General features: G+C 33.5%; 1 protein-coding gene across 11 annotated transcripts in view; it reads right to left on the reverse strand.

Annotated features, from left to right (window-relative positions):
* LOC102691387 (prune homolog 2 with BCH domain) overlaps positions 1 to 13,295 on the reverse strand; it is an 86,033-nt gene that overhangs the window by 53,506 nt on the left and 19,232 nt on the right. For all 11 annotated transcript variants that reach the window (XM_015367658.2, XM_015367620.2, XM_015367664.2 and 8 more), the window contains exons 5-6: positions 11,137 to 11,292; positions 8,659 to 8,753 (exon numbers count right to left, since the gene is read on the reverse strand). In XM_015367658.2, the coding sequence (XP_015223144.2) occupies positions 8,659 to 8,753; positions 11,137 to 11,292 (251 nt within the window). The remainder of the gene's footprint in view (positions 1 to 8,658; positions 8,754 to 11,136; positions 11,293 to 13,295) is intronic.

Below are 13,295 nucleotides of genomic sequence, written 5' to 3' on the forward strand. Positions count from 1 at the left end.
TCAATAGCCACTTATCCAATTCAAAATCGCCGTGGCTCACAACCTATCCCAGGAAGCCCTGGGTGCATGGCAAGACAATATTTCATTTACATGTGTTATTATTGTTGTTTTGTAAAAAAAAATATTTATCTGGTAGCGTTGCATCATCAGAACTGATTATGTTGCCCAATATTCATAAATACATGCTGAACTGAATTTGAAAAAGTTCAATATTTCCATTACTTTTCCCAAATCTCTAATTCATAATTATTTGGAATAACACAATACAATACTATATAAATATAAAGGACAATTAAAAAATGTATTTTAATGAAATATTCAAATATAATAAATATGTTTTTGATATTGTTGTATTTAAGACTAAGAGAACCACTCTACTTTTAAGATAAATGCCAATAAAGATGATGGAATTTTATATTTATTATACATTTTTCCTTTAGCATTATTTAATCGCCAACATTCAAATAAAGCTGGTCCCATTAAACGTAGCATTTTGTACAAAAACTGGGGCCATAACGGAAGTGTTAGGATTGGTTGTGTTAGTACCGTGAAAAAAATGATTAAGAAAGTTTGCAGAGCACAGTTGGGTATCATTTGAAGGCATTTATTTAATGAATGCCAGTTGATTTCTGTTATGTTTTGCCTTCTTAATTTCCCTCATAGTCAGTTTGCCACAATTAATTCTTGAATTCATAAAGAGTTGTGCTTGTGGACCTTGTAGCCCTTCAAATTAACTGTTTATTAGTAGTTTCAAATGGAAAAATCCAAGTGAACTAACAATAACTTCCATAAATAAATAGTGTGGGCTCTTAAAAAAGTGACATCTGAAAAAATGCAGGAAGCAGTAGAAACCTGGCTATTCACTATTATGGACATGCATGTTTAATGACTGCACTCTGTGGCATCATTGATTTATTACCAGCATATTCCATTATACTAAATGCAAAAGTAATGTGTTGTGCTAACACAAAAGTTTGGCTTCACATAAGCAGCTGGAAATCAGCAACCATAATATGCATAAATCTAACTCCTACCATGAGATACATGCTGTTTGACAGATATTGTTAACGTACCTTGTATTCATGAATTGTGCGCCTAATACTTGAGTTCTGCATTTGCAACTAGAGGGATGCTGGTTCCTGAAAAATTTAATTTTTTCTCGAAAGTTCCCTGCCTTTCTAAATATAAATGGGAATTGTTTCAGTAGCAGAAGTCTACTTCTGAAAATTGACCAAATTGATCAATCTATTCAGCACTTTGCAAAAGGACTGTGCTCTACGTTTACTTGTTGTCTAGCACTGAAACATATATCCTGAATGCATACAACTCTCTAGTTTGTCTGTTCCACATGTTTTCTGATTATAAACTGAATTCCCTTAAACAGCATCTTCAATTTATATTCCTGAAGGGAATGTCAGTGGTTAAAGTTTTTAATATGTCAAAGTACAGTGGATGTACTGTATCTGGTCTTGGTCTTTGTGGTTTATATATATATATATTTTACATTTGTTTGTTTGCTTGGGTATTCCAGTTAAATTTGTTAACTCAAGACTTTTTCAGAAAAAATACTATATAACAGCCTACATAATTCAATTTCCTTTTACACTCTGTTGGCTTTGTTTTACTTCTGACGGAAAAAACCTATTAGATTATTAAAACTGAACAAATTTCCAAAGAATGTCTGCCAATGACTCCATGTTAAATTTAGAACATATTCTTCACTTAAAGGTTAAAGCTTTGTTTTGAAGTGTGATATAAATTTTACCAAAATGAATCACGTTATGTGCCTCAATCAACTAAGTATAGAGCAGAACTGGGTATCACTGTGAAACAAACATTTTTCTCTAAAACTTTTTAGGTCAAACACCACGTAGCTTTCATGATATAATTCTCTTTTACACTATGCTACCCTGTTATACAGTAATACAGGTGGTGGGAAACTATACTATTTATGTTTTGTGTTACAATAACCATTGGCATTTTTGTTCCTGAAATTATTGGTGAAATTAACAGACTATATGCAATATTACAGGGGTATGCAGTCCTGCCTTGTGCCCTGTGCCTGCTGGACTTGTCTCCTGCTCACTGTGACCCCTGAAGATGAAGCAGGTAATAAAAATGGATGCATGGATGTGATGAAAGCCACTTTTTCACCAGCCTAAACTGTAGCCTTCATCCAGACCATTTGTTCTTTTAAATTGTGAATTTTGTAAAATAAAACATTGCAAACTTTATGTTACTACCCATATGCGATAGGACTTTTTTGTGCCAATACTTATTGTCTGGTTTTACTTTTATATACAAAAGCAAGGAAGCATAGGTGTTTTACATGTGCATCATGTTCTAGTTCCAAGTTGAATGTAAATAATGGTAAAAACTACAAGTAAAAACTAAAGTAGAGTCAGTACAGTGGGTTTTCAATCTATATTCAACACTATTTTTAAGTAAAGATATACTGTACACCAGCTAATTGCATTATCAGTCAGACAGGAAGTTTGAAAACCTGTTCAATTAAAAATGTTATCTGACTATAACTATTTTTCTATTATTAATTAAAATTTAAGCAGCTCTGAATCATGTAGAGTAATTTACTCACAGTTGCATCTTAGTAAAACAAAACGAAAGGGGTGATCAAACACTTGCATTTCCTGAAACTATTTAATTTGCATGTTAATGCATAGCAATTGTGCTAACAAGTTTTAAAAGATTTTTAGCATGTTTCAAATTACTGGACTCACCTTTCATGTTAATTAAATACACATAAAACAGATTAAAAGGCCAGTGTTTTTATTTCAGTGTTGTTGAAAAGTTAGTTGCAGGTTTTTTTATGCAACTAACTTTTCAACAAGCCTTTTCAGCAAACCCAAGGCTTGCCTTTTTCTAGAACATCAGAAATTACCAGCCAGTGCTGTATAAACTTCTCCATACAGAACTATGAAAAAAAAGTTTTATCATTTTGAATCTTTATTCTCTGCAGATCTGCAGATTAATTTCCCAGATATAGACCCAACCTGTTGTGTCTTCTTATTTAAAAAGACTAATAATAGTAATTCCTTACACTTTTTCTGGACACTCCACTCAAAGCGCTTTATAGGTAATGGGCACTCCCCTCCACCACCACCAATGTGCAGCCCCCACCTGGATGATGCAACAGCAGCAATGGTGTGCCTATTCGCTCACCACATGTCAGCTCTCAGTGGGGAGGAGAATGAAGCCAATTCATAGATGGAGATTATTATGAGGCCATGATTGGTAAAGGCCAAAAAGTGCTGTGGGGCCACAAGTCCTTCTCCTGGCTGTTCTCTGCCCTAGTCCTCCAGTGGTGGAAGGAGCTACTGTAGCTCATACAGTCAGAACTACAGACTCGCTCACCACTTCAAGAAATCGCTGTCCCAGCAACCTGCCCTCATTTACTGTCTATGTTCTTGAGGTATTTCTTCCTATCTGTCAAGCAGTACTGAAATTCCATTGCAGTGTGAAACAACTTAGCACGTGATTAATACTGCCCCTACTGGGTTTTTTGGGATTGTAATGTTCTTTGTTGCTACTGTTACATGTTGTCTTTCTGGCTTGATCGGATGAGATTTAAGTGACTTTGGATAAAATCCAAATTAATAAATGTACATAAACAAGTGTAAAACTAAAGGTAAATGTTTAATCAGATTCAGGACGATGGGACTATTTGGAATCCCATGACGCTGGAGGATGAGCTGTTTAGAGTTAGAAGACAAAGTGCTTTGAAACGCAATGACCTTTAATGGATTCTCACTATTTTCTTGCATTTAACATTTCCTTAATTCCCATCTGACTGACAACATGCAATACAACAGACACTTAGTACACAACAGAATATTATAGTCATGTTTTTTTTATTTAAAAAATTACATCGGAAGAAGATAAAATATATTGAATACTTCATTTTTTATTTAAGTTGCAAAAGCAGACATTTTACTCACAGTAACACTGACTTCACTTTTGGAAGACCTATCAGGGAAGATAATAATTTCTCATTTACAAGGAGAACAGACTTCACTATCCTTGATGATAAACCATTGTAAGAGAATCTCTAAAAAATATAATCTACCAAATGTTCTGCAACAACTTCTGACACCATGGTGATTGTCAGAGGGAAAAAATCTGCCACATAAAAGGATGTGATGTTTGAAACATAGTTTAATTAACCAAACAGAATTTAAATGTTTTCACTTAAAGCATCTATGCACTTAATTAAGCATGCAGAGAGGGAGAGTAATGCTGAGTCCTCCATATGGTGAATAACTGATTAAATGACTTGAAAGATAAGTGAAAATAGCTGTTTGTTTTTTTAAGTTGATTTCAACAAGTCAATTTGCAAAGCCTCATACTTTAGCTAACGGTACACGCACACCAGCCCATCCCAACTTTATTAACGACACAACACCCTGTGATGTATTCAGTGATAGTGCACTGAGTTGCAGCAAGTTAGGACAGAAATGCTCCAAAGATAAGTATGTCAAGAAATTTGTACCAAAAGCTAATCACAAATCAGATCAAATTAAAAACTTAGAAAAGTACTGATTTTGTCTACCATTTGTAGATGGACAGAAAAAGGAATCTATCAAGTAAAAATGTGCATCTAAATAAAACTTAGATTACCTGGTGCAACACAAACACATACAGTACTGTAGGTCCATTTTCAGGCCATAAAGGCCCATGGGGAATGGGAGTCAAGGGCCACCATTTTTCTTGACCATCCAACACTGGAGGTAGAGGTGATGTGGTCAGCATCACATTCCAGCCAGCCTATTGCCCCCAGAAGGATTAACCCCCAGAACTCATTTGGAAAACAGGCTGAGTGGACCTGGGAGCCGTCTGGAAGGATTTAGAGCTACATCACTTGCCCCTACCTAGGATTGAACCCAGGACCTTGTGGTCAGAAGCTAGAGGCCCTTGCCATCTGAGCTGCCACAGCTCCAACAGAGATACATACACATTGAATATATAGTGTGCCAAATCTGTGTAAAAATCACAAATACCTCAACTTCCTTTATTCAAAATCCTCACTGTAAGAAGTATATTCAGATTCTGTTTAATGGCATATGTCATTGTTGAGAACAGTCTTTTTTGGAGGAGTTTAAGTAAGATAATGTGAAAAGTAAAAGTAGTGGTCCTTCAGTGAATTATTGAACATAATAAGCACTAGTACAAACTGTAAACACTTCAATGTAAAGATGAAGTTAGTGATTAAGGATAATACAAGGTTTACAGATTTTGCGGACATTGCGGTATTTATATGCATTTTTATCAATCTTAATTACATATAATAATAAGTGAAAGAGTATTCAGTATTTACCTTTCATGTTTGTCTTTTTATTATATATTGTACTGCTGTGAGATTATTGTGATTTATTTGTTTGAAGATACAACTACCACCTGCTGTGACTGTAAACACATATTAAAAAACTAACTTTTCATGAAACTACTTTTAACATGCTTTTAAGTATACACTTACAAATTAATTTCCACATTTTATTTCATTTATATTAATATAATTCAGTAAGTGCATAGGAGGAACTGTGTGATTAATAATATGTGCAAAATGAAAAACACTAATATCTGGAGGAGTTTAGCACACTCTTCAGCTCTTGCTTGTGCTTATAAAATAATAACTTCACAAATCATCACTGAAATCTCACTTTCTTCCAGGCTGCCCCATTATAAGTTAATTGAAACTAATTTATTTAGTTTGAAATGTATTTCCAGCAAACTGAAACGATGCATTTATTACTTGTTATTTTCAAACACAATTAAAAAATAATATATAAATATATACATACTGCAAATGACATGCATATAACAAATTCATTTAGGCCCATTTAAGCACATTAGTAACACACCATGTGGCAGTAAGACTGGGACTACAAGAAGACCCCTTGGCGATTTATTTTATATTAAATCTCTAATGGCCTCTCTCCTTAGCTTTGTAAAATATGCACAAAAGTCCAGACTATGCAGCCATTGAAATGAATGGTTATTTATTCACTAAACGAGAACCCCATGTTTAATGTTCCTTGGACATAAGGTAGTCTAGGGAAGTCGCATCCCTACAGCTACATACATCATTTATTTTACACATACCCTAATATCTCACAACAGGCACCAGGAAAAATATCTTTGTAAAAAAACATTATAAGTTGCAAAGTATTTTGTATAAAAATGCAACCACAGGACCACAAAAAATGAATTTATTTACAATATTCCTTTTGACTTCCTCACAGACCCACTAGTAAAGTGCTAACTCTTCTATGTCTAGTCTTCGAGAATCTTAATTTTGGAAAGTAACATCACAATTCTGCTTCAAACCCATCCATCTGCAATTAGGGTTTAGACTCATCTCACTGCATGATTCTAAAAGTTGTGGTTAACTTACTGGCAGTCGCAGGCCTAATCAGTCTTCAGATATGAATACATACATTAGATTTACAAACCATTAACTATTCATAAATGATAGCTTTTCAAACTTGAGTCTAAAAGTGCAAGACAAATCAATAACTTCACAGCAGTGTTTCAGCACCTACAATATGTCCAATGTATGGGGTGTGTCCAAAGTGTCATTTTATTTGTAACTTAGTAATAATGTCTTCAGAAGACTTTTTTAGAATTCACGTGTGTCATTATATGTCATTATAAGCAATTATTTCTTTACGTTTCTGCCTTCTAATGGTAAACATTTCATACGACATCTGTCAGATTTCACCACTAGGTGGCACTAAGATACCCAAATCCAGAAATAGTAAAATATTAGAAAACTTCAAAAGTAACGTAAATAAGGAACTATAAACCAAAATTCTGGTAAAATAATAAGATAAAGTAGATTCTGCAGCCAGACATTTTAGGTGTTTCAGTGGGGATGACATAGCAAAGGGGTGGCTTATAAACCACAGACCTGTAAATCAGGGCAAAATCAAAGAAAAGAGAGGCTGTGGGTAAGACAAAAAACAGAGGAAGAAAAATGTCATAGAATGTGTTGAGGAGTAAATCAAATGTCAATTGTTGGGGGTCCTGCCTCTGCTGAAATTAAAATTTAAACAGCTGCTGAGTATCAAAATATACTTAATTGAAGTGTAATGTATTTGTTTTACATATATGCTTGTTTTAGGGTATCATTATATTATTATAATTTCATCTTATTTTTTTAATTGTAAAAGTAGCACATCCTTTAAAAGCATTTAGATTCAGTATTCACACTTCAATAATTACCTACATACATAAAGAATTTGCTTAAAATTAATAACTTGATATCTTTAACCAGAATTGTCATAATACTTTGGAAGGTATTTTATATTCTCTGAATGAAAAAAAAAACATTTTATTTGTACCTCTTTTTAAACTGAAGGCAGTATATCTGCACAGCGTAGCATTTAAGAAATGTATTTTTATGCCTTAAACATTCCATAAATTCAGTACAGACTGAATTACAGACACAGAAGCTGTCTTTTAAATTTAAAAGGTTTGTTCTAATTTTTGTAAATGAAGGTGTCTGAAAACGTTGGTGACACACAAAATTTGAAATCCTAAAGTGAATTTGAAAGTGTTGTCAATTCTAAGCTTTGCTTAGAACTTGGTTATTAAAATGCAGCTGTTGTTTACAATTATTAACATTTTCACGGTATGTTGAAAAATAAAATTAATTTAAAGGAGTGTTCTAAGCTTTGTAGACCTGGTTATTAAAATGCAGCTGCTGAGGTAAAAATTCTTTTCGGTTTTTACAGTATGTTAGAAAATAATATTCTAATTTAGATCATCACATTACTATAAGCAAACTCTTTAGGTGAAACTAAAATTTTGGCTGATGTAGTTTCTAAAACAAACTGCAATGTGGAAAGGTATACAGATGAATATAAATTATAACGTTGCAAATCATTATGAAACACTACGAATTCATTAGTACTGCTTGTATCAACCAGATAAAAAATGTGAAAGAGCACAAATGACAAAATGAAGTTGGCAAGATGAAAAATAGCACCAAGGCTCTCACTAATATGTTCAAACACCAAAGCAGTACTTTTCTAGAAAGGCAAGGTTATCTAAATAAATGGCTGATCCACTTCGTTATCATAGGTTCATAGCTAGTTTTTTTTCCGATACCTCCATCATTACAGTATGTGTTGCAAACATGTTTTATTTTACTGAGAAATGCAGCAGGTCAGCAGTTCTACTATGAGGAAGTTCAGCATTTGACTGTTATGATTCTGCCTTACTTTATAAGGTTTATTTATTGTATATGCACTGTTAAAATGCAGATGTAAGAACCCATCTGTCCCCTAAAATTTCATTTTAATTGTGCCAAACTGGCACAATTTTACCTACTCTTTGAAGCAAGCAAATCCCTGTTGAGAGATGTCATTGCTGGTCCACACCTCAGAAAATGGGGGTATAATTTTTCATGTGTGATGTTTTAAAACATTGTGATAAATCACTTCTCAACCAAAGGGATATTAATATGGATTTTATGCAAATCAGTCTGCAAACTAACAATTGGAACTACAATGAGTAAGGTGGTATGTCAGTCGTACACTGACAACGAGAAAATAAGTGGTAACTTTCTTGAGTGAGAGGCCCACCCTTTAGCTCTGACACTGCTATAACTCTTTAAGTCTCCAGTAAAGAATTGCTTACCTCAAGGTTCATGTAAACAGTGCTAATTGCCACTTTAATATCTCCATCTGACAGCTCTTTTATTTCCTTTAGCAGCACCTGCTCCATATTGGTACCTAAAACACATTTAAAAATGTAAATGTTAGGTAGGTCAAGAAATCCTGTGATACAAATTTGTCTGAAAATGTTAAAGTAATAGTATCTGCTTCAGAAAAAAAAACATCTTCAATTTCCACATTTTTTTAACTGTAGGTTCATTTACTAAGGATTAGGACTATATGTCTAATGAGCCCTTTGCAATACACTGTCAGAACATAAGGAACTAATTTAAATTAAAACAATCAAAACTTCAACCATTTAAGCAAATTCAAACTTCCTTTGTGTGGAAAGTGTAGGACTGGGTTTGGAATTTGTAACCAGAAGATTATTCTGAAATTGTTAAACAAATCTAAATTATGTAATCATATTTTTTTTAATTATTTGTCTCGTTATATTTTATAAACATTACTCTACAAAGGTTAGAAAATCCACTAAGTATCAGTACTCATCCCAAATGATATCACTAAAAATAAGTATGTTTCAATACAACAGATCTTCTCCCTAGTAAAATCAATTGTTTTCATGTTTACATTGTTAAAATTGAGGCTTCTGAACCAAATAATTGAAATAGTCAGATATACAATGAGATTAACTGTTCTGCTGAAACAAAGTAGAAGGCTAATTAACCAGGGACAGCTCTAATGGGCTCTAAAATGATGCCGGGGCACATCCTAATTGTTTAATCGTCTACCTGAAAACAATGAAAAGCTGTCATTAAGGTCTGATATTGGAACGCTGCATTAGCAAAGCCAGAAAGGCATTCAGAAGGAAAACACAACTGGGTCTGCATTATAGACCTGCACAGCAAGACATCTAAACAGATCTGTTTTGAAATGTCTCTTGAAAAATATCCCTCTTATGCATTTTATTTTATTAAGTGACATTAATTACCACTATACACTAACAGTGCAGCCATTCAATAGAAGTGTTGAACTACATATAATGCTCATTTGTAAAAAATATAATGTGAAGAAAAGTATCTCTTACATACACAACATGAGCCGTATCTGTAGCTGACAGTGTGATCTAGAGAAAGGAGAAGCTACAAGCTACACTTCTACAGAAATGTGTCAAATTCCAGACAGAAATATTTCAGAAACACTTGTAATGAATATAAAGATTTATTCAGAACAATAGCATTACTCTACTGAACAAGATACAGTATAGGCTGTTTATCTTTCTTAATGAAAAACAACAATATAGATGGTAGCTTATTGATTCAAGAATCTCATCCAGCCATTTCTTGAAAATTGTCAAATGAATTGAAGCAACAAAACACTTGGTTGTCACAGGTAGTATGGGATATGCTTTATGTAAACTCTGCAACATTCTGCTAGAATAAATGAAAGGATAATTTGATTGATTAATTGATTGATAAAATCTGATGGACAACAGAGATTCTTTTGTCATTTTTTAAACATACCATAACTATATGCTTCAGTATATACTGTAATGCCTCTAATTTCTCTAATTTGATGTGAAGTATCTTGTCATCTCACACTGAAATGCCCTGTGTGATTGAGTCTGTCTGATACAGTATGTTACACCGCAATGAACAATAGATTCAATAATCCACCATGCTTTCTAGGTTACGCTTAACAATTCAGTCAGTGGGTTAAAATAATCAAATGACTTAACAAATGTTGAGGTACACAACTGGTCAATCCTAGCCTAACTAAGCAGCATGAGTGTTATTGTATGATTAGTTGAACTACCAACTTCTTAACTGATATAATTACTTGATCAAATGATTATTTTTCTTCCCAAGTATGTAATAACCAGGCAAAGAAAACTTTGGATTCCCTGGACCTTAGTTACTACTGATGAAGTCCTAATTAGTGTTACTGTATTAGTCCACAAAGTTATTTATTCAGGACTTGTGAATAATAACTGGAACTAGACAACACCTTCGATTTTGTATTGACTGAAGACCAATAAAAAACTGCTGTGAAAGGAGTTGTGTTTCCATACAAAACACAAAGGTAAATGGAAGGTTCCAGAAAACATACCTTTGCAAAACCAAATCATCATAACAGAGAATGCAGAACATCTGTAACATACATTACTATAAAATAAAATGGCAAATGGCCAATTAGGCACAAATGGAAAATCAGATTACCTTAAATGATCAGACAACATAAATACCATGAATACGAAAAACTGTATTTCATATACAGTACCAGGAAAGCAATATTAATCTCTCCTTATGACTAGCTACTGAATTCAGTTTTAGTTTTATGCATGCTTTTTCATTACATGAATAAATAACTGTAAGTTCTAGTAGATGGACAGTTTGTGTGTGAGTGCACAATGTTAAATAAACAGAAAGATCTTTTGTGCAATGTAAGTTTGCATACTACAGTATATGTTCAGTTATCAATAACAGCATCTTTAATTTACCTTGGGATTCAACCTTAGGTGATTTTAAATTGATGGCACGGTCTTGTATACCCAGGTCTTCTAACTTCTTTTCCAGTTCACTGATCAGCTCTTCATGGTCAGGTGTAAGCTTGCCATGTTTGGTAGACTTCTTTAGAGATTGAAACAGCAAAGCTTCTAAAATAAAATGAACAGGCTACCGATAAGCAATCAAAGCTACACAAGAACACAAGAAAGGTTACAAATAAGAGAAGCCCATTCAGCCCATTTAGCCTACTTGCTAGTAAGTTAAGTCAACCAAGGATAACATCTGCACATTTTTGGATGCCAGGGTATCAGCTTCAAAAACATAGCTTGTAACTGGATACTCCCACAGCCCTTTGTATGAAGTTGTACCTCCTGTTCTTCCACATACTGCACTGTATGCACATATGCACTTCCACATACTGCAGCTTTCACTTTAAATGCTCACTGCACTGAAAGGCTATTTTTTTCTGAAGTAATTTTTGCCCTATGTTCATTTATTGGAACAACTTTTAAACCCCCCAAAATACTTGGTGATATACAAAAGAATGATACACATAAATGCTATGTGTATGTACAGATGTGTGTGTGATGGTATACTGCAGTGCTAAAATCTCAGATTTAAATATGCACAGCATCAATAATGGAGTTATAAAACAAGGGTTATTTACAAATGAGATCAATTGATAATGGTCTTTCATTGCAAAAATGTTAAATATTTTTGTAGTTAATGAAAATTATATAGCACAAATTATGTTTGTGGAGGTCATATACTGTATATCTACGGTCTACTTTTTGGTGGGCAGATACTGTTTTAAGTAATTTTGTGACAAACACAAACACAAGCTATCCTCTTAAGTTGGGTCTTCTGGCTGTATGATACTAAATGTAAATTAGCCTATACTGGTAAAACCCCCAGAATATAATATAATAATTTGATCGTAAATTAAAACAAATTTTCAGATCTTATTGAAGTCTTTCACAATAGACGGAGTTGGAAATTTATCTGGATGTAATGGAAAGATGCTAAAGCCATCATGGGGATTAAGCATAAAGGGAAAGTTCTATATTAACATTCCTTGTTAACTCCTGTTCTTTTGTAGGAGCCAGCTGCCACAGCACATTATGAAAAAAACAGGAGGACATATACATTACATCATTTGTCCCATAGCTATCACACAAGTTTAAACTCCCTGCATCCTATTTTTGTCCCCTGATGACTGGAAACACCCTTTATATTTTAGTGAGCTTATCCAAACCTGAGACAAACTATTCCTGCTAATCCCATAAACAGATCATAATCTAGTCTATGTTCTAATAAAAAAGTAATGCAAGGGTATGACTCGGAAACCACTCAAAAGAGAAATGACTGCAGTACATAGCTGGAATGCCTGACTGAAACAGACACAAGAGAACTGGAAATCATTGGAAAATATCATCAAAAACTTATGTGATTTTGCAAATGTACCACCTAGATATCACAATTTTAACAGACTCTAGGGATATAATTCCTTGACTTAGTTACTACTGTAGGTAATGTTTATCAGTTAGATATAATTGATGGAAGACACTTAAATACCTGATATAAAATAAACAACATTATACAGTACTTCTCACTGATGACATGGCAAAGCACAGCTTTTTTATGATAGCATGTAGGGATTTCAAATGTTGTTGTAAAGTTCATGTATAACAAAAATGTTGATGACTTTACAATTGCAACACATTACAGCTTTCTTCATGTATGTCTTTGAATGCATTAAAATAGAAAGATTGATTTAGTGGCTATGTATAAATTGATTAGATTATTTATATTTCATTTCATTATTTCATTATGCTCTTCAAAATAAAACACAAACAATGTGGGTGCCCTGTCAGAAATTACATTTCGTTGTGAACAGAGCTTTTTCATAAGTTGCAAAGTACAGAAAATGATATACCAATTTTGTTTTTCTTTGGATTTGTAATTAATTCCTTCCTGTACTGATGCACAAGCAAATGAATGTTTGACCATGGGTTTGAATAATGATAACTACAGTGCTACTTAAGTAATCATTTACTGAAAGGCAGTATTGTTTCACTGTATCCACTGCAGCATATAACATTGGAACAAATGTCTTTTATGGAACCAATATAGAGGCTTATAACTTGTACAC

The sequence above is a fragment of the Lepisosteus oculatus genome, chromosome 3 (assembly GCF_040954835.1).
Source record: "Lepisosteus oculatus isolate fLepOcu1 chromosome 3, fLepOcu1.hap2, whole genome shotgun sequence".
NCBI classification, from domain to species: domain Eukaryota; kingdom Metazoa; phylum Chordata; class Actinopteri; order Semionotiformes; family Lepisosteidae; genus Lepisosteus; species Lepisosteus oculatus.